This window comes from Catharus ustulatus, chromosome 2 (genome assembly GCF_009819885.2).
Source record: "Catharus ustulatus isolate bCatUst1 chromosome 2, bCatUst1.pri.v2, whole genome shotgun sequence".
NCBI classification, from domain to species: domain Eukaryota; kingdom Metazoa; phylum Chordata; class Aves; order Passeriformes; family Turdidae; genus Catharus; species Catharus ustulatus.
Window position 1 is genome coordinate 19,840,263 of NC_046222.1, and position 22,870 is coordinate 19,863,132.

The window sequence follows — 22,870 nt, forward strand, 5'->3', positions numbered from 1 at the left end:
ACTTTGTGATGGAAGACAGAGGTAAGCTAAGAAGATGAAGATCAGTGCTAAGAAATAACACTACAGCTGAATTTGGAGAAGACAGCTGCTTGCAGTCAAGAAGCACATCTGTACACATCCCCTCACTAATAGCAAGGGTGGACATTAGCCTTGAGGTCCCTCCCAAAACCAGAATTGCTAACAGGGATCAAGTGAGCCCGCAGGGCACTCTCAACAGGGAAAGATGCAGGCAGTGCACAAGCTGCCCATGTATTTATCCAGCCCTGGGAAGCAAAGCAGAAGAGCATATCCACCACTGGAATCTGCCAGCCTTAGCAGTGTTATTCATGACAGCGCTGCTCACTAGGGCCAGCAATGTGACCACTGTCAGGATGAAAAGTACATTTTGGTCATGGTCAACTTGCAAACTTACAGGGGTGGGCAGGATGAAAGCATGGTACATCTGAGGAGAGAATTTGCTCAATATTAACACCAATAGCATTTATTCCTGACTCTTTGCTGAACTGAGCCCTGAAAGGCAGTGGTCAACACTTGGTTTGACTGAGAAATTTGCCTACCCTCATTCTGCCCCATCTTTGTGATCACAGGCTTATTTAAAAATGAGAGAACTATAATCAGCATTTGAACAGATTATAGGTTGTTATTTGGAGCTCTGCTCTTTCAAACAAACACGATTTTTTAGAGCATGCCATTGAAAAATGTCCTGCTGCAATATTTATAGCTCATTATGTTCAAAGCATAAAGCATTGACTTTTAAATCAGTTGCATGAATTATAACTCAGTAACATGATGGCATGAATAATAATGCAAAAAAATCAGATTCATAATTTACAAAAAATGATGCTTGATAGATTGAAAAATTGATATTTAAATCAGGTATTTAAAATGTATGAGTAAAAATTTTAATCAACACAAAAATATAATTTCAGGGATTAATATTAAGTAGAGGTCCTTCCATTTTTCATGTTTTAGTGTCACCAACCCATTTTACATGGTAAAAGCTTTTACAGTAATACATATTCAAATTATCTAAAACATAAGGAAGAAGCATTGGATGAAAACCGTTACAATTATTAACTCTTAAAATCTTTAAAGTCCACACCATAAGGCAACGACTGCATCAGGCTATAGATTTGGAACTAATTCATCCTTCACAACAATCACAGCTGATCAAAACACTCTGAGGTTTGGACATAAAAATACCCCAGCCAAAGTGCTACAGTTCATAACTACAGGAATAGGTCTGGAATAATTTTACAGAATACTACAGACTACTCTCTGTTGAAGCACAAAGCACCTATACACACGCACAGAAACATAATAAATGCAAACAAAATATGCACTCTGGAGTACATTTGTTATGGTTACAATTGATGAGTCACGTGGCACTACCAACTGAAAGTCAGAGATGTAAATTGAGGAACTGCATAAATACAGGACAAAAAAGACTGTGTCTGTCCTCAAAGACCAGCCATATAAATACAACACAACCGGTACATGCAAACAGAAAGGATAAAGGACTTGAGAAATGAAAGATGCCTGGAAGAAAGACTTGTCTCATGGGAGGAATGGAAAGTAAATGGCGAATTATGAAGAGGTCTTTGGTCTGCTACAACAGTTTGTATCCATATAGTGCAGAGATTAATTTAGTCTGGGTCATGCTGTGTTTTATACTCACATTGTAAAGCAACAAATTCAAAGTGCTGATAAATGTACCATTGTTCTCTCTTACAGAAATAGCAGCTGATGACCTACAACAGAATCAGAAACCAAAAACCATCATGAAGAAAGATACCTTATTTTTGTTTTTGCATACTTCAGTCGGTTTTATCATTAAAAAACTCAATGAGTCGTATCACAAGGACTTAATTTATGCATTTGGGTTATAAACTTCAGAAACAGGAATTTATAGTGGAAATACTGACAGTCTTAACTATGCAGAAAATAATGGATGCTACTTGAAACATGAATCAGAAAAAAAATTAGCAGAGAGGCAAAGTGACAAAAAGGAATTCACTTTACATGATGTACAAGGTTTACTCATGGAAATATTTTCTCTTGCATTTTATATTTACAAGCTTACAAACCATTTCATGAAGAATTTCTCCTTTTTCTGCTATAATTTTTCAGAACATCGGAATTTTAAGGGAAGTTTTACATTATCTAAGGGTCTTTTCATAACAGCAGGTCTTCATAAACTATATTATCTCATATAATGACACCTCACTTGCAGTACTTTTTCTTTTGGTGCTTTTTCCTTTCCCTTTACTCTTGCACAGACAAAAATTGCTACATGGACAATGCTGTTATGGTATGCACACATACATATTTACTCAAACATGGGGATGAAACATAGAGAAATGAAAAAGCAGACTTACGAAGCGAGCTGGGTATTGTTAACCAGGTACTCCAATGGGTAGCTACAGCTAAATTTATACAGAAGCCCAGGCAAATAGCTGATAATCGTTGGTGGGTCTGGTGTATCAATATAGCCTGAAACATTACCTATCTGTACCACTGAGGTATTTCCATAAGCATTGATACCTCGAGCTGAGGATACCTATTGAGGAAGAGAGAACATTATTATTAGCTGAAGTTTACCATGGAACAAAAAATCTTAAGGACACTGATGGTTTAGCCCATAATTTACACTGAAATATCTTCACTAAGACCTTCAAAAATTAATTTAGTTTAATAATACCTTCCCTGTGTTCTGTTTTGCATCTCCCTGGAATCATGTATATAAAATTCACAAGCTGTATCCCTGTTCTTAGAACAGACTTGAGAAACATTTTAAAAAAATTATGAATCTTGGAAGCATATTTTTTGGTAAGTACTTTTTTTCTCTCTACATTCCCAATGAATTCACATGACTCATTGGGAAAAACTAAAGTGATTTTTTGATTACAGTTAAAAACTATTACTTTACAATAAGCTTCAATATCAAATAAATAGGCCAATACACAAGCAATTTTGTTCACAGAAATTATACTCTCTCACTGCTGAGCTTTGGTTTGGACACATCAAAAAATAATGTACAGCAATTTCACAATTATAAGCCGCACCATTTTGACTAAAATTTTGCTCCCACCCCAGAAATGTGGTTTACACTCAGGAGTGGCTAATATGTGAAAAATTTTCTGAAATTTCCAACCCTGGAAGTGCAGCCAAGGTGCCGAGCCGAGCACCTGTCAGTAAAACCCGCGATTGCGCAATTGTTACAAACTGGTTACTCTGTTGCGGGTGGAGGCAGGTTTCGAGCCTGCTGCACGGTGGGGAGAGGGAGTCAGGGGGCGGGAGGGAGGCGGGGGGCTCCCTCCTGCCAGCCCCACGGCCCGGGGCTCCATGCCTGCCTCCCACTGGTGCTGCGGGAGCGGGCGGGGGGGCTCCGTCCCCGCCTGCCACCGCAGGGCAGCGCCGAGCTGGGCAAGCGAGCCCAGCAGCAGCGGCAGCCAGCCCTGAGTGGCCCTGCCAAGCGGCAGCATTGAGCTGGGCCACCTGGCCCCGTCAGCAGCCCCGAGCAGGCCAGGGGCCTGGCCCCAAGCCGAGCCAGTAAATCCCTCGATCCCACGATTCTGTTACTATTTGGCAACTTTGTTGCACACAGGTCCTCACTGCGAACGACAGCGCGGCTTATAATCAGGTGCGGTTTATGTATGGACAAAGACCTAAAGGTTGCCGACACCCAGAGCTGCAGCTTATAATCAGGTGCGGCTTGTAATCGTGAAATTACTGTACTTTATAAGCAGACACAAGCCAAATAGTTGCACTTTGAGTGTGTGGCTTTGCTTATATTATGCATTTTTAAATTATAATTATAAACACTAAACTGTCAGAAATTAGAGAGCTGAAGAGTAATACAAACTTAATGCCAATGCAGCCTAAATTACATCCATGGGCACATGCTATTCTGTATTGCTCAGCTCAGAGAGTGCAGAGCCTAGCCCTCAGAAAAACTGAGGGACACTTCCCTCCTGTTACCAGCCCAGCCCCACTCCATCTGTAGCTACTGATCTGAATAAGGGGTTGGTTTTAAAGCAACTGAGAAGCAGCACAAATTCCTTTCTCAGTAGGCACATAGACCACAGGGCAGATAAACACAGCATTGGACTTCAACTGCAACGTTTCTTTTGTATAACTATTAGCAAGACAGATGGTCTCAGTAGCTTTAAAATATACAGTTTCTTAAAAAACATTTCATTATGGAAGAATCATCATGAGTTATCATATCTTGCAAAAAGTAGCACAGGACACACAGCAGGAATTTTGATTTGTCTACCAAAAACACACCTAAAAGACAGAAGCAGGCATGCATTTTGCCCCTATTGTACTTAGTAATTTTCTGAATGGCACAAAAATGTTGAAAATAGAATTTTCCAGGATCTGAGTTTTGCCAAAACAGCACAGGCTCAAGCCTGTGGCTTCCTCACCACTCTAGCCCCATAAAGTAAAAATCTGAGTGTACTGTATTGCAGAAAGACCTGGGTTTCACACAAGTTCTGCCTGAGCTATTGTGTTTTCTTTACTTTTACTGAAAATTATCTTGACTCTCTATGCTGTGAAACACTGCCAAGAAATGCAGGAGACTGGAAAATTCCCGTGTGAGGAACATGATAAGAAATGCTCCCCACTCCTTTTTTGTCTTCATTTAGGACACAGCATGAATAAACAGAGAGCATGGAGGGAATATTTTTGGTTATATATATATATATATTTGAAATATATTTTTAGCAGCTGATGCTTTGTATTCAGTGCAACCTGGTGGGGGATTTCATGGGGAGGAGCTCAAATTATTTAGACTTATCTGACTGGGGGGTCTTTTTGTTTCATTTTTTAAACATCAAGCTCTTATGATCATGATCAAATAGCAAGTTCAGGGAGTTTACAAGTTGAACTGCTAGCCAGGAACAGAGTTGCTTCCTGAAAAATTCTTGTACTACACGTCATGGAGATGCTCTGGTTGGAAAAGAGTCTTGAATTGGCTGAACTGTTTGGGGTTTTTTTTGTTGAAATTTTAAAAGAAAACTCAACTTAAGACAAAGAGGTCACAGAGCATATCAAACATTTCAGCAAAATTATTAGCAGCAAAACAGGGGGTATGTTATAAAAGCTGACAGGGATCAAGTACAAATAAGAATCCTGGAAAGAATAAAAGCCTTGAAAATAATACATTTTTAAACTTGTTTTTTTAGCTATTCACAGGCACTTTGGTGTCACTCAATGTGATTGATACACACAAACTGTGAAACACTGCACTTCTGCAAAATCTAAGGCATGATCAGCAAGAATTTTGTAAACACCCTGGAAAAATCTCATTCTTCTACTAAAAAAATACTTAAATTAAAAGAATACTTTCCAATTAGAGGACAAATGTGTGTCCAACCATGTTTTCTCAATAGTAATCAAGATTATAAGTTACCAACTTTCTCTGATTTTCTTTGATGTATGGAATATGCTTCTAACTGGGTAAGACAAAGTACAGTAATTTCACAAGTATAAGGTGCACCAGAGTATAAGGTGCACTTCCACGTGTTGGCAAATTTCTGAACTTTGTCCATGTATATAAGGCGCACCGGAGTATAAGGTGCACTGGTTTTTTGCAGCAAGAATCCTCACACAACAAAGTAACCTATTAGTAACAATTGCATCAGCCGTGCTGTCTTGGGTTACAATACAGGATGTGATTGAAGTATCTGTTCTATCACCATCTGTTGTGAACAGGTGGGGCAGTGATCCTTACCTCCGTGGGAGATACTCTGCTAATGGCCATCCATTGAAACCAGTAGGGCATTGTTCTTTATCTTTTCACAACCAATCCTTCCTCCAGGGAGGTATCTTCTGCTAATGGCCCGTTGAGTCCCACTGTGGGACTGATAAAATTACTTCATCCCATTGGAAGTTGCTCCAGAAAGGGAGAAGAGCCCAGCCTTTCCTGCTTAGGTAAAAACTGAAATTCTGGGACACCAAGTTGCCCTCTTTTCCCTGGACTCCAGAGAAAAACCAGACTTTTTTCCCATATCATCGCTGGACCTTCAGAGGGAGGCTGCACCTTTCTACAGGAGCACTGCTTCAACTGAACCACATCTGTCACTGCAGGGGACTGTAGACACCATTTAGTGGGACTGCTACCAACACCCTGACTGACAGGGTGTCACCCTGACGGGGTGTCAGATTGTACTCTGACTTTGTGTCTTAGTTTGGAGGACAGGTGTCTGCTAAGAAAGGCAAGAGCTTCTCTTTGAAATTGAGAATGTAAAGCCCCTCTCTCCAAATTATTATAATTTTGAAATCAAGGGGCTCTCAGGCAAAGATATGGGAATTAGGAATAACAGTTCTTTTCTAGGGAAATTAAAATAGAAATACAGTACTACAAAGAAATTCCAAACCCTGAAAAAGTCAGAGTACAACCTGACACCCCGTCAGGCAGGGTGTTAGTAGCAGTTTGATTAAACAGTGCCTGCAGTCTTCTTGCAGTGACAGATGTGGTTTAGTTGAAACAGTGGTCTTGTAGAAGGTGCAGTTTACTTCCAGAGTTATAGTAGTGATGTGGAAAAATCTCAGTTTCTTCTAGAGTCCAGTAGAGAAAGGGCTACTCAGTGTCCTAGAATTTCAGTTTTTATCTAGGTAACAACAGCTTGGCTCTCCCCGCTGGCTGGAGCAATTCTCAATGGGATGAAGTAATTTTATCAGTCACACAGTGAGACTCAGTGGGCCATTAGCAGAAGATACCTCCCTGGAGGAAGGATAGGGGGTGCAAAGATAAAGAACAATGTCCTACTGGTTTCAATGGATGGCCCATTAGCAGAGTATCTCCCACAGAGATAAAGATCACTGCCCCACCTGGTCACAACAGATAGTGATAGAATAGATACTTTGATCACATCCTGTATTGTAACCCACGACACTTTGTCAGTGTTTGGTGTTTGTTTCTTTGTAGTACTGTATTTCTATCTTAATTTCCCTAGTAAAGAACTGTTATTCCTAATTCCCATATCTTTGCCTGAGAGCCCCTTAAATTCAAAATTATAATAGTTTGGAGGGAAGGGTTTTACATTCTCCATTTCAAAGAGAGGCTCCTGCCTTTCTTAGCAGACACCTGACCTCCAAACCAGGACACATGCCAAGCCCCACTCAGCCCCGCAGCCCCACGCAAACCATGCCCCACCCCCACGGCCCTGCACAGTTCAACTCGCAGCTTGCAGTTGCGAGTTGGCAAATTTCCAAACTTTGTCCATATATAAGGCACTCTGGAGTATAGGGCACACTTTTGGGTTCAGACCAAAATATTAGTCAAAAGGGTGTGCCTTATACATGTGAAATTACTGTAAATATTATTTATGAAAGATACAACGCTGTCAAGAACATTCACTTCTATGTACACATGGCCAAGCCATAATTTTGCTTTGACTTGGTCTTACCACTAAAGTGTTTCCACAAGATTCCAAAGTACTCAGATTGATGATGAAAATGACCACTGCTGGAAAGGTGTTGTTATTGATGAAGCCCCTGCAGTGGGCATCCCCATGTTTCCCATTCAGTGCCAGGTCTGTCTCAGAATAACCAGAAAAAAGAACTGTGCAAAAATTTATCTTCATCGTGATTGTCTGAACTCCACAGAAAACATTGATATCTCTCTCAGCTGCAAGAAGAACACAGGGAAAGACATCATAAGAAGATTGGAAGTAATTATACAACTATTGTAGTAGTTAGTCCAGCGTTGTGACTTCCAATCAAATAAATTTTCTAGATTTCAGTGGCAGCAAAATATTAGAATATAAAAGTAGGAATTGAAGTAGTCTGAAGAACAGATTTGACTCTATAACTTCACTAAAGAAAAAGCCAAGAATATAGTAACATAGTGTAACCAAGCAAGAAATACATTAATCCCACAGCAAATCTTTTAGTACCACATTCATAAAATGAAACACTACAACAGAGTAGAAAACAGCAAGTGGTTAAATATTTGGAGTCTGATTAAGCATCCCCCTCTGGAACAGAAATTTCCAGCAATTTTGAGGAATTGAGAAGGCCAAGCTCTGCCTCCCAGCCCAATCTGGCATGGAAACTGGCTACATTTTTCTGAGTTGTCTGGAGTTCACTTTGTATGAGATCACAGTCGCAGGCTGTGCAGGCTTTGAAGTACAATCAACAGCATATCAGGGTAATTTATTATGATCTCTCTAAAGTTGGTTTTTCCCCTTTTTTTTTTTTTTAAGAACCATCAACTTGAGCTGTAATGAAAAATCAGTTGGCTCTTGAAAGACTGTGATAATACCACAAAGCATCTTGCAATCTTTCATTCTGTGCATTATGACAACACAAAAGACCTAGAAAGAAGCAGCTGTTAAAACTGATCAATTTTTGAACAGCAAAAAAAACCATCTTCTAACAATTTGACCTTTTGAAATTAAAGTTCTGAACATTTTTATGTACTGAATGGAAAAGCATCAGGTTCAGTTACAGGCACAAGCAAGAGACCATTTTGCTTTAAAGCTCTAACGTTGCTCTTCTTCAAGGTCTTCTTTGCCCACAGATGGCTGGGGGGCTGTTCAGGTGTTTTCCCCAGTGCGTTATAAAAATACGTACTGCATTGTGTTAAACATAGACATTACTCCTTTATAGGACTAATTTATTACATCTGCTTAAAGATTAAGAGCTATTAAAAATTGTAGAACAACTTCAGTCAATACTGTACCATTAAGCCTGCTAAAAGTGAATTGTTTCACTGCATAGTCACAGCAGAGAGGAAATGAAATTTCCATTACAATGAACTAGTTCTTCCCCCATGGTACAGGAGCACAAGTAGTTTAATTTAGACAGCTTTAATGGTGGCTTTCAAGCTAAAACAATTAAGTGCAGAAAATAACAGGCCAAACTCAGTCCTGAGCCAATGCCATGATAAATGTTACTCACTGGGGGTAAATTTGGGCAGAAAGGTAGTGGAGGCAAGACAGGAGTTGAAGTGATTTGGCATGAAATTCTCCTGGTTTGTACACAATCATAATCCCACTAATGTAACACACAAAGATCAGGAAGCAGCATGCCTTGGTTTTCACTGCAGGAGGACTATTACATTCCATTTAATGAGTGTACTAAGGTAGAGGGGCCAGCACAAAAAGGGGAATAGCAAAGTGGGCATTTGTGCTTCCTTAGACTGATAAACAAATAGTCTAATTGTAACAAATTGCAGGATGTAACAATGTAGCTCAGGAAATTTCATAACTCCAAGCCTTTTCAAAAAGCAGAATAATAACTTTTACCAATTAATTTACCATGACTGGTTGCAAAATTATCGTTTGACACTATGGGAAATGAGACCATACCATACAAAACCAACTTTTGTGTGATACAGAAGGATAAACAACCTTTCCAGACCTAGCCTTTTCTGCCCACTACTTCGGAAGTATAGTTGCCAAATTAGTCCATTCTGGAAATACAACATTTTTTGTTCAGAAATTTATCTGAAGCCAGTCCCAAACAGATCTAATGCCCTCTTAGATGCTAAATATCTAGCTTATTTCTCGACAATATGGGAAGGTAAATAGTATTCTTCTAAAAAGAAACAAACAAAGAGGAAAAGGTATTTGCATTCCTGCATTAAAAGCTTCTGTTTTACTGAGTCAGAGGAGTGATGTTTTGAAGGTTACATCACCCAAATTATTAAGCCTTAACTATAATGGCCCTTCTGACACAGAGTTTCCATACAGGCAAACCACTTGATTTCTTTCTCACTCAAATCACACAAGCTCACTATAGCCAGCAGTGCTCATGGATGTCTCTCAAGAGGTACACAGATCCTACAGTAACAGAGATCATCTTGAATTACGGGCAGACTCATGGGGGCAGACACTGGGAGCTGCCCACTCCTGGTCTGTTACCCCTCCACATATTGACAACTCACCCCAGGGCAGGCAGCAAAAAAACCCTCAGAGGACAAGAGTTTTCCACATAACACTTTTGATAAAAGTCATTGCATCAGAAGGGAATGAAAAGACCTGAGTGGTTCAAAATCAGTTTCATGAACCTCCTCTTTGATCAAATCACTGCTTTGATATTGAATACAAATGCATAGGGTACGTGAAAAAGCTGCAACATTTCCTCAGTCCCTACTAAGGTCTCAACATGCACTTAAGGCAAGAACCCCCTGAATCAAAACTGCACATCCCAGCTGTAGGCAGACTGCTATGGCTCTATGCCCCAGAAACCTTCTAAAAGCTATGTTCTACCACAATAGAGAACTAAAGTTTTTTCCTCTATGTAAGCTCTCTGAACGATGGCAAGATCTAACCTAATTATATATTCTCTAGAACACATCCGGCTTTGGCACAAAAAAACCCCACTTCATTTTTAGTCTACCAAAAAATGGGGCTATTTTTCCTTCATTCCTGATGACTACTGCATACTTGCACTCTAAAATAAACCTGTAAACTGCAGAAACAAAAGTTCTGTCTGATTGTCATCCTATTTATGCAGCACTATTCCTATGCAAGGGAGTCACCTAAACGATGAATGATAAAAGCACAAACAAATGAAAAATGGATGAGCTCCATGGTTCCTCTAGGAAGGCTTCAAAGAGGACAAACTCTTTGTTGGAGACAACTTCTGTTTCTTATCAACATTAAAAGAAAAAGAGGTGACAACTTCAACACCCAATGGCTTCTCTGGTATCTGCATGCCATGCTTGGAATTCCAGTTGACAGTAATAAAGACTACTTGTGTGGAACAAATAAGGAACAGGAAGAAAATCTATCTGTAACCAGGTTCTGTGAGTAGTATCTCAGCCTGGAAGAGACCAGTTTTAAAATGTTCTCCTTTTTGACCCGTCTCTCACCTCTCCCCTTACATTTGAACCCCCAAGAGCTCCGAGGCAGAATCCCTGAAACCACAGCCTGATCCAAGTGCTGGGGAAGCCAGCACAGGAAGAGTGAGCCCCTTCTGCCTGCAGAGGCTCTCACCCATCCTCAGCAGCCTCTGAGCTACACTAGCCCAGTCCATTACATAGCAGACCCTTCCGCATATTGAAAACAACCCCTGTCAACTTTGGGGCAAAAAGGGTTCCTGGCTTTTGCCTCCATCTCAGGTGCACAACTAACAAACAGAATTATCTGGCTTTCCTAGCTTTCAAAATCAGCAGCAAGACTGTTGATTAAATCCTGGCCTTTGAATCTTTACTGCCTTAGATGACAAACAAGAAAAAGCAGGACTCTGCTTTCAGCTCCTATGGCCAGTGAGGGGTGATTAGAGTTAACTTTTTAAAAAATCTGTTTGATTGTAACCTAAACAGATTTTCTCCCAAGTCAATGAGATTTGGCAGACATGGAATTTGATATGACTCATTTTTATGAGGCAGAACTGCAAGAGGCCCCTAAATACCCTCAATAAGAGATGAATTCAATTCAGAGGTATCACATTGCAAATAAACATTGGCACAGAGCAGGTGCAATAAATGACCAGAGAAAAAATTTAAAACACAGGTACAGGAACATAAACTTCCCTCTATCTGTTGCAAACCTCTTAAGAAGCTTGAAACAAGGATCAAAAAAGCCACAATTTCATAAGAAACTCAAAAGATAGCTCTGAAGCAGGTGGGCAAAATTCACTCACCCTTCAGAGGCAAGCCTGTAAAGAGCCTAAAAAGGGGAAAATATCATATCATGTCAATGTATATATATATAAATAGCTTGTGAAATACTCAGCTGAACTGTGATTTTCTCAGGAATGGATATAATATATTTGATCTCCTTTGCATGCCTTATTTCTCTGTTCTTCATGTTCATATTGATTAAGTGGAAAAGAATCAAACTCACTGTTGGTCCTTGTGCCAACAAAACACCTAGTGGTGTGGTAGTAACACAGGAATCAATAAAGACTTTCTACCTTCTGCTACTTAAATTTAATAAAAGAGCTGACCCTTCCTGAAAAAAAAATCAAAACTTTTATTATTCAGAAAGCAACAACAGGAAAGGTATTACAGTGTAATACTACACTGAGTGTTCATTACTGAACTATTCAATTCAATCACTACATCAGAAAAACAAGATGTGAGAGAGACAGTATTCACAGCCTTCTTTTTATTGTTATTATTCTGCCCAAGATACAACTGAAGTAGGAAGGATAAGCAATGTAATAGAAACTAAAGAGGTCCTTTGCCTGAGTAAACCCTGATATCATACCACTAAGACAGACATTTCATTTCTATTTCTCATTGTACTAACAGCTCTGAACATCCAATGTCTCCAAAATGACTTTGTTCCCATTTTCTGCGAGGAAGGAAAATACATCATCCATAGGCATACCCCATTGCCTCACCTGTCCCTAACCGAGGACTTAATGTTGAGTGAGGCACTAAAATTTTGCCATTAAGTTAATTTTGCTTAAAATAGATACATATTTCTTTATTTTACTAAAAGACCATAATTATATTCTCTTACCCAGGAAAAAAGACTATAAAACCCAAACATGAAAGAAAACCCAGTCAGAAGTGTGAGTGTTAAATCTATAGGGAACATGTACAACAATATGATCTCTGGTGAACGTCTTGGACAGTTTAGAGCTCTGGTAAAAGCAGGTCAAGCCCCACTGGGGAGTGTGGAATTGTTTGCCTTGCTACCAGGGTGAATTTGACCCATTGTGCAATTAAGAAGAAAGTAAAGTGCAGCATTAGGCAAGTTCATTGTCACAAAAACAGTTAAAACTCACTTAATGTGGAGTCCTATCCCCAGGCTTTAGACAGATTTAAAGCTCTGTATTTAAAAATAAGCACTGCTTTGAACCAAGACAATAAAGAAGCCTCTAGAAAAAAAAAAAGTCTATTAAGTACTTACCAGGAAACCTGCTGTGGAGGTTAGCATCACAGTTGTATCCATTGAACTGAGCAGTCACTGGCAGCACTTTAATCGTCAGCAGGAGCAGCAACCATACCTGTTCCATTGCAAAACCTAGCAAAACATTAAGTGGTTATTACACACATCTGTTCAGTGCATTAAAGATGCTTACTGCAAACATTCTATGGCTCAGGAGGCGATGGTCTCCAGCAAAGGAGTTTGGGATAAAGCTCACAAGCTTGTGGGAAAGAGGTCACAGACAGCAGGGTCCATTTCTCTGCTCCTGAGTAATGTGTAACTTCTATTAACTCCTACAACTTTTAATCATAACTTGTGGCAAAATAAAAGGTACTCAAAGACAATAGAAAAGGTTAACAAAAAACTACACTAAATTATATTGATAGATTAGAATTGTTTGAATATTTAAATTCCAACTGTTTCATGATATATCACAGTAAAACTTCCTTGAGAAAGACATCTTGCTAAAATAAAGCTTGTTCCAGATCATGGAAAACCACAGAGATAAATTGTTAGCCCGGCAATCTCAGGCTCAAGATCTTAAAATAAAAATCAGTTCATACCTATTTGCCAAACATTTGTTCTTTGCAGCACAAATGCAATTAAATTGAGCTTACACAAAGAGCTGGTACAGACGCTCGCATCTATTTGAATTGTATCTGGCAATCAGAACATATTAATTTCTAGTGTTCCCAGTAATAATTCCTTTTGCAAGAAAAGTTCCAAGGTGTAATATTTACCACCACCAAAAAAAACCCAAAAACAACCCCAACTTCTTTTACATGTCTGTCAAAAGCATCCCAAAATACTGAGATTTTTGTCAGTGAATCCAAGTGCACTAACTTTTTGTTTGGTTTATTTTATTTGTTTGGGTTTTTTATACATGTAAGGTTTTATCATTCAAGAGAATATAGGTGATGATGTAGATCCCAATGTGGCAATGCTCCTCCTTTGCCTAGACAGAAACTCAGCAATTCTAAGATTTAGGAAATTGCTTCCTCTAAGACTACAGATGACCTCTCTCCAAGTGGATAAGGAACATGTGCAAACTCCAGAGATGTAAAGCAACCTAAATGCAGCCATACCTGGCATGGCAAGGGACTCTCCTGCATTGCTGAGAGGAGCTGGCCATAGCACATGGAGAGAACATTTGAGACAAACTCTTCACTGGATCTTTCAAGGCTACACAGCAGTCTGAGTTGCTTCTCCTCAATAACACAAAGGCTTTCACTAATTTTCAAACCACGGTCATGTAATGCTCTGTGTTGAAAGAAATACCCTTAAAGGACACTCCCACATGCTTTGTCAATGAACAGATCAATTCCAACAAAAGACTGACTCAAATTCTTCTAAAAAGTCAAAGGTATGACCAAGTGTAATTCTGCTTGGAATTAGATGGAATAAAACACAGAACTGGAAATGCCACCTTCCAGTTAAGATGTACATTTGGTGCAACTTTTGCTATTACCACATCCAAAAGCAGCTCTCCCACCTAGTTCTTCAGAACTTTCTCAATGTGCAAGTCACACCAACAATGCAACCTCCTTTTTGTTTCAGACGGACAATAAATTATAAACAAAAGCACTCTTTGACCCTTAACGCTTTTTCCATTAGATTCCTGTGGATGTTGACAGCACTTGCAGCTAATGTTGATGAAGAATTGTGAAAACATAAGAAAGAAAAAAATTTCCAACTGGGTTGCTATGAAACCTCTGTATTTTCATGATGTCTTCACCCTGTCCATCACTCTCAGATGAAGAAGCACAGCAGTGTTTTGCTTGTTTGTTTACTCTGAAAATTCATACATTATTTTGAGAGAAATATCTTTTCCTTCAGAAAATTGGCATTTCTCCAGTGTCCTGGAGTCTTGCTTCTACTTGTACAGAAGTTAGATTGATAAACTGGGTATTGCTGTTCTCTTGTATATGGGCTGATATCTGATGTCCATTACAATGGGATATATTAAGGGAAATTCACCAAAATCTAAATCTGAGTTTAATTTTCCAACAGCCACAGTGGTTTTCTGCTAGGAAAAAAAAAAAAAAAACTGTTTGAAAAGATTTTAATGAAAGATGCCACTATAAAGCTGTAACTATAATTTTGGATAAAAAGCAGAACTTCACAATAAATCCTAAAATTTTAATTATTAAACATAACTTATACGGCTGCATTTTGGAGGAAGGATAGATGAATGCTAAGGAACAAATCTGAATTTAGACATTAAGTATTTATAGTGTTATTTCTCTAGCTACATCCAGAACAATTCACATTTTAACACAACTAATAATGTTCTACTTGATTTTTGGCTATTGACTCATTTGCATATGGATCAACATGCAGATCCACATCACCAATTGACATGACTCCTGCTGCTTTTGGTTAAATAAACTAGGAACATGCATTATTTTTCATTTCTCAAGAGAACTGCAGGGTTTGAAAGGACCTTGAGAGGCCAAAATCACTGATCTGCCCACCCCAGACATAATTAAGGCAGACATTCCTGCTTTTCCAGTCTGGTCTTAAAGGTCCCTAGGAAGCTATTTCTCAACAGAAATTTCTAAACTTCAGCCCCCCAAATGTATAAGGCATCCTAACCGAAAGGTTTGTACCATACTGATAGGACTGACCATTTAATGCAATTAGAGAAACATAAAAGTTTTATTAAAATAGTAACAGGAACATGACATTATTGTTGACATATGAATATGAAGCTAAAAATCCATGTACAGAACTGTAAAATATCATGCAAGTGTCAGGAATGGGATGATTTATAAACCAGGAGTGAAATTCATGAGGAAGATACCTCCCTTTTTTTCCTTTGTTTTGTATATTATTCTTAGTGTGCCTTTTTTGAGGAATGCACCTCTTGGTGGTTTCAAAAAAATAAAAAGGGCTTCTTTGATCTAAAACAAACGTGTTTGGCTGTTAAGAAGACTTCCAGGATTAAAAAGATGCCACCACATACTGCAAGGGAAGTCTGGCCCTTTCTGTCCATTAAACTCAAACAACAAACCCGTGCCAAGATCAGGCCCTACTGCTCTGTGCTGCCCATCATTGAAGAGGCATCACTCACAACATGCAGTCCTCACTTTAATTGTTACCACTTCACAAAGCCCTCGTCCCTGCTTTGATAAACTTCACCATGTCAGAAAACTTGCAGGAAATTCCCAAGTAAAAATGTTTATGATTTAAACATGACAAGCTTTTGCAGTCAAACTAGGAATTTTATTCCACGAAGAAGGTGTAGTTTGATGTAAACTCCCACTTCTTTCCTCTGTCATGACCTGATATTCATGTTTCTTCTTTTCCACCCTCTCTAAAAATATCTTCAAAATTTTTCCATTGTCAAAAGCATTCACTGATTCAGCCCTACATTTTTATTGAAATGCATCTGTGAGCCAGTTGCAACTTCTGAGTACATTATTATTTCAAATATTCTCCCTGTATTTTATAAGAACTTCCCATAATCCACTGTTTATTCTCAATTTTTAATTCACAGTGTGTGGTAGTTCAGCAGAATAATATGGTAATCTTTATGCCTTCTGACTGGATACATCTTTCAAAAAGAACAGTTAATAGTAATAACAAAAAATTCTGAAGGAAAATTAGAGATGTGATGAGCGCATAATAAGCTGGTGGCACATTTATAAATGTTTTCATATATACCTAGTAACTGTTTAAATGTCTAGCAATGTACATTAGGTACCTACAAGGAATGGAATAAGAATATTATTTATGCCCATAAAAATATTCTTAAATTATCATTCCATAGTTCAACAAGTTCATCTCAGTCATCTCATGACAAAATAGTTCCTTGTCCTTCTGGCTTGCATTCATCTTCCTGCCACACTTGCTTCTGCACATGCACACAAGATGTGCATAGTTGTGGAGTGCATTTACTGTGCCACTGTCAGGTCCTCCAGATCCACTTTGCTTCTAAACACACACAAGATCATTTGCCATCACTTAAAAGTAACGCAGTGAACAAAAACAGAAGAATACTGCTCTGCCTCAAGTTCTTCAATGGAACTTTCTCTTCTAATTTGTGCATCTTATTGAAATAAATTATCCAGATCGTTTTCACTATCACTGTCCACTTTATATCCTTGGTTCTTATCATGCAGATGGAACAGGACTTGGATCTTTACAGTAACTGTTTTAAAGATAAGCCTATCAAAACGAGATAGTTACCTTTTTTTAAAGTTTTTTTTAATAGAAAAAAGGGCAACTGAGATGCAAAGAACATTAAGACACATTTCAACTACAAAATTTCTCTGTGGATAATCTGTGGTTCTGAGACTTTGAAACACATAGCTTTTTTTAGAGTGTGCCATCACATTTCTGACACCTAGAAAAACCTGCAAAATGGAAAAAATAAATATATACAGACACGCACACGCGTATACGTACATGACAAATGTAAACACAGAGGCACACATGTGCCTTGAAGTTCAACAGTTTCCTACTAAACCTGGGAATAGCTTGTACGTTCCCAAAATTACATAATTTGAGGGTTCATAGCAAATTTAATTTGACATATATGAGGAAATAATAAAACTAGAAGTCAGAGATCAGTGCACCTCAGAATGTACAAATTGGATGATTTTTTTAATACATGGAAAATGTGAAAATATTTTTGTTCTAAATAAGTAAATTAATCTCTCTCATAGCTATTCAGAACACAGCATTTGTGGACTGGATGAGAAAGACTACAATTGAAAAACACACATTAGTCGGAGACTAGTGAGAGACTGGGCTTCGGCATCAATTATGTGGCCCCAGAATGACCTGTATGCATTTCCTAGTCATATTTTTCCCCTCAATCCTTGAGATTTAAAAAAAAGAATACTGAACTAGCTCCATAATATACTAGATTTGTAATTAAATATTGGGTCAAAACTTGGAACACCTCCTCAATCAAAATTCTATCAAAACCAAACAGGAGCTTTCCCTGACCAATTCTAAATCATAACTAAAGTCGTAAATGGCAAGATGTTTTGTGAATCAAGTAGGTGCCCATACTGCCCAAAGAAAATGGGACTGGAGAATAAATTTTTTCAGTTTTTGAAAAACAAAGCTTTTGCTTTGGTTCAAAATTTTAAAATATTCTAGTCTAAGTTAGAAGAATTTTGAGATATTTTCAAGTCTTTTTATAATAATCTCTTTAATGGAGCAAAAAAGCCAAAGGATCTGAGAAAGAGATGTTAAGTTTCCACAAAAGGAAAGCACATCAAAACCATTAGACTTTATTCTGAAAGACCTCAAATTCGCACCAGCACACTACAACTTATATTCAAGATCATAAAATATTTATATTGAAGCAGTACATAGTGTTCTTATGAACGGAAATGAAATAATAATTCTAAACCCTGCTGATCACAAAAAGGATGAAAACCTACATCTGCTTCCAGAATACACAGCTCAGTATTTTTTGTGAATCGTATTACAGTAGTGAGAAATAAATGTGCATGTTGGGTAAATAATAGAAGCCTTACAGCCATGCAGAGCTCTTGAATCTATGAAACCAGGTGTGTTTAGAGAAAGGCACTAGCACAGGTCCATCTGGAGCTTCATTTCAGAGCCGCAGATAGGCAAAAATCCAGCTGAGACACCTTTTCTGCCTCCCTAATAACTTGAGAAATTTAATTGGTGTACCATACTACCAAAAAGATTTTTTAAAAAAACATCTACCTTTAAACACTTCAAAACATTCCTAATAAACTTTTAAAGATTGAACCTTAGCATGCTTTTATTTTTACAACCAGTCCTTGGATGAACTGAGGTTTTTTCTAATCTAGTCTGAAGAGAAACGAAGTTAACTGCATATTTACAGTGTAAGAAGAGTGATCAAGTGAGTACTAAACCTTTATGAAATATTTCCAGAAGATTTATACAAAGTAACATAATATATTCTTCCAAGGAGACAGCTACTGGGAAAATACAGTTATAAAAGTACAGATAAATCTAAACAAACGGCTGTTTGTTGAACAAGCCAGAGATCTTGACTTACTAGGTCTAAATTTATTCACTTGCAAGTGTTGAGGTCATGGAATAAACTGTTTACGTGCCATTCTGTGTTAAATAACAGATTTATTCTAGTGTTTTCTACATGCACTAGTACAATAATATTCTTCAAATGTGATATCTTCCTCCATGTTGTTCCATATTATTTTCACCATAGCTCTGCTTAGTGATGGAACAGTTGAATTTTAGCCTGAATATTTCCAGAATTTTTGCTTTGCTGTCCCACAAAAGTAGCCTCAAGTCTATAATCATAACTGTCTTTAAGACATTTATTTTAACAACATAAAAAATGATAGCATTTTTCAAATTGTGCTTATTGTATCATACAATAGAAGTACATAATTATGTATCTGAGAGATAAGCTAAAAAAATCTAAGTGTCTGTTTGAAATCATGTTTTCAAATCCATGGTTCACAGATACCTCGATAAAGTGTGAAAACACAAATCAGCTTTAAGTTCCACATATAGAAACGCACAAAATGACATCTCCTGAGCCTCACAGAAAAGATTAATTTCTATGCTATTCTTCCAACCTGCATGAACTAACCCGTGTTTCCCACAGGACATTCGTGCACGTACAAAGCACAGAATGCTGCCAGCGAAAGCAAATTTGAGATGAAAACTGGTCTTAAGGAAGCAATTTATGGTCAAGGCCTTGGACTGAATTAAACAATTTTGAACAGATTATCCTCTCACTTTCACACTCTTCATATTGTCTACTGCACCAGAATAACTTTGACATCAGCAAGATACCTGAGGAAAAAAGAAAGGAAATTCAGTATAAGATTTGGAGACTATTGCAGTGAGTAGACTGAAAAGATCATTTTGGTTCAAATTTGGATGCTCTTGAAAAATCAAGACCTCTTTTTAAGCATTAAAATCTACATAATTTGGCTTGTCGTGCTCTGCTTTTCTTCAATGTTGTGTTTTATAGTTAACTCTTTAGTGCAACTTCAATGGATTCAGTTGAAACCCCAAGAGCATAAACCAGCTGAAAACATTGATAGATTCCCCGTTGAGGTCACTGCATTTCTGACTCACATCATAAAACTAATATAACAATCATGTCAGATTTTCTTTATGTTATTTCCGTTACAAAATAATATAAACAAGTTGATTACAAAACAAGAGCCATCAGATAAACACCAGCTGTGCCACATTCACTTACAGACTGGCAAGCACATATAGAAGTCTCTGTAATGAACACAACTGCAGTGTTTAAGATACTGTCTAGTTAATCCAATAGTGAGAAAAAAAATGGGACGATTTAGCTCTATCACAGCTGGTCTACATCGTGTTTCTCTTCCACTTCCAGTGGAGACACTGCAATTTGACGTTCATTGAGACTAAAGCAAGTCCAGGATCATCTTGGACTGAAACACAAAAGGAAAACCTGTGTCATGTCCTCTGCACAGGTAGTGTATAAAGACTGTCCCTAAAAATTGGAACTAAGAGATTGTTTCTAAGCTTAAATACATTCTCTATGTATGCACATTCAGTCCACAGATTTCCTTCTCGGATAACTGATCATTATGGGGGTTCCATCAGCTAGCAAATTTACAAAGACTGTCAAATCATCTGATATAGGCCCCTGAAGTATCATCACGTTATACTGGCCTTCAGCTGCCTCTAACCATGGTCTGGATTCAAACACACTGATCTAGTGATGAGAAGCTCTTAGTCTGTTGCCTGACCCAAAGCCCTGCAATCACATGGGCAGATAAAGATCTAAATGAGTATCATTCTACTTAATTACTCTTTTTACGCTTTTGAAGAGGGCGATATAAATATAAATCTTCTGTAAAATAATGTTTGATGTCACTAGTAAGTAGATTATACTGCAGCCATCTGTTTGCAGTTTGAAAAGTGACCAGGAAAATAAGATTTCCCTGACAAAAAGTAGCAAGAGTTTATGCCATCATGATTACTTCAATATCCTCACTTTTAGAAACAACAATTAAGCAGTAAGAATGTAGAATAACAGTGTTGTAGAGTACAACCTTATCTAATCCTTGGAAGTTAAACAAATTTGTAGTAAATGTTAATATCTCAGTCAAAGAAAGCATGTAATATCACAGATTTCATAAATTGTGAAATCAAAGAGATTGTGTTCCCAGATTTATATTTAAAAAGAAAAACTATTTATATTCTGGAATAAAAGAGATTTACTTATGGTTATGCCTTTCATCATGCTTCAAGTCCATGTTATAGCCATTTGGGACTTAAAACAAGATTTGAAGTAATTTTTGAGCCAACCTGCGAAACAAGCCTGAGGCGTATTGCTCAAGATCTAGCTGAAAGAAAACAAAACATCGTGCACTGTTAAAACCATTGTTTGACCAAGAATATGCAAGCAGGGCCAGCATTCCTGTCTTCTGCAGTTCCTAAGGTTTTCCCCCACAGTACACGAGGCAATTACAGTAACTATGTCAATTTGGACAGTATCAGTTCATCAGCTTAACCAAAGACTAGATTTCAAATCCCTGCGATCTTCACTGCTGAATATATCGCTGTTATTATTACTTTAAAAATAAACAAAAGTGGTGTAATTACCATGTCCAGCTTTGTGACCGGAAACAATGTAATTTCCAATCAACAAACTCCTGTCATTCAATTGCCATGGAGCCAGATAAGAAGTCCTACTTATCAAAATTTTCCTCCATCAATGCAATGATCGTGGGAAAAGGCTGACTGACACAAGTTGGATAACATTGTCTCCTTCAAGCAATTGTTTCCCTCCTGAAAGCAACACGAGTGGGTTTGACACACACAGATAGCCTTCACATTGCACAGGGCTTACAACCTTCCTCCCCTAGCATTAACAGCACAAGTCTGGCCTGGGTAACCCCAGGTAAAAGCTAAGTTGCAAAAGTCAATCACAGTTGGATGCTAACGCCTTCGTGTTTGCATCAGCCACTCCCTGCATACTTCTTCCCCAGCAAACACTGCTGAGATTTCCTAGTGGGGTCAGACAGGTGACAAAGTAAGAATTTGTTTTAAAAGCAATTAATACTGTGATATTAACCAATATTTAAGTAAGTTCTAGTTGGCTGACATGGCGGGCACTTACCCAAATCCCCGGTAGTTGTTGAGTCAGCTGTACTCCATCTATCCCGTGCTCCTGCATGTGATCAACTGTACAACTCCTCTGCCCTGCAGAACTTTTTCAGAAAATATTCTGAGCCTGTGGATGGAGAAAAAGAGACACTCATTATGAAAATTCTTTTTAAAATAGGTCTGGATTTCAGATGGGAAAATTTGACAGGTCACAGAATACTTTACAAGCCTGTTCATCATCAGAATGAAACCTGAGTAGGTTCTTTATGGTGGCTTTTTTCAATCCTCTGCCTGTTTTTTCTTGCAGGCTTTTGATCTGCTTCTCTCCACTTGTATGGAGAAATCCAGAGGTAAACAATCAACCTGGAGAAATTATTCTGTCATCAGTTTGTTGAGGGAAAACCTTGTCTGGGGTGGGAGGAAGGAGAGAGATGGAAGCATTGAGATAGGATCAGTAACTAAACTGCAAGACTATCAATGTACCGTTGTGTATTGTGAGAAGTGTCTATTTTTTCTCTTTTTTCAGCTCCGGGCTAAACTCACAGTACTAAACAAAAAAGCAAAGAGAGCAACATTTCACGCTGTGATGAAAATGTGATATAGGAGTGTCATCATGAATACAGGTGTCAACAGAATGGTAATTACCAACAGGACATCAATGCACACAAAGCCAAGTGCACACAAAGGCAAAGATCAAGCTGCTAGAAACTAAGCCTGCTTCATAATATCTACTCCTCCATTTCTGGGATTTGGAGCTTAACTCCCATTTCTGACTCTTTTCCTCCTTCTGCCCCCTCCCTTCAGTTTATATTGTAACCATCCATGCCTGTAACCTTTTATTACACCTTTGGCCAGGGAAAACAGTAGTTTGTAGGCTTTTGCATCATAGAGACAGCTTTGAGGTGCCTGGATTTGTTGGAATGTGGGGCAATTTTTAGAAAAGAAAA

At 38.2% G+C, this 22,870-nt stretch overlaps 1 protein-coding gene across 1 annotated transcript in view; it reads right to left on the minus strand.

Annotated features, from left to right (window-relative positions):
• The window catches only part of ZPLD1 (zona pellucida like domain containing 1), a 32,904-nt gene extending 10,881 nt beyond the window's left edge, over nt 1-22,023 (minus strand). The window contains exons 1-5 of the mRNA XM_033052914.1: nt 21,937-22,023; nt 12,825-12,938; nt 7,419-7,639; nt 2,379-2,560; nt 1,679-1,751 (exon numbers count right to left, since the gene is read on the minus strand). Coding sequence (XP_032908805.1) covers nt 1,679-1,751; nt 2,379-2,560; nt 7,419-7,639; nt 12,825-12,930 — 582 coding nt within the window. The 5' untranslated portion in view covers nt 12,931-12,938; nt 21,937-22,023. The remainder of the gene's footprint in view (nt 1-1,678; nt 1,752-2,378; nt 2,561-7,418; nt 7,640-12,824; nt 12,939-21,936) is intronic.
• Nucleotides 22,024-22,870: the final 847 nt, after the last annotated feature.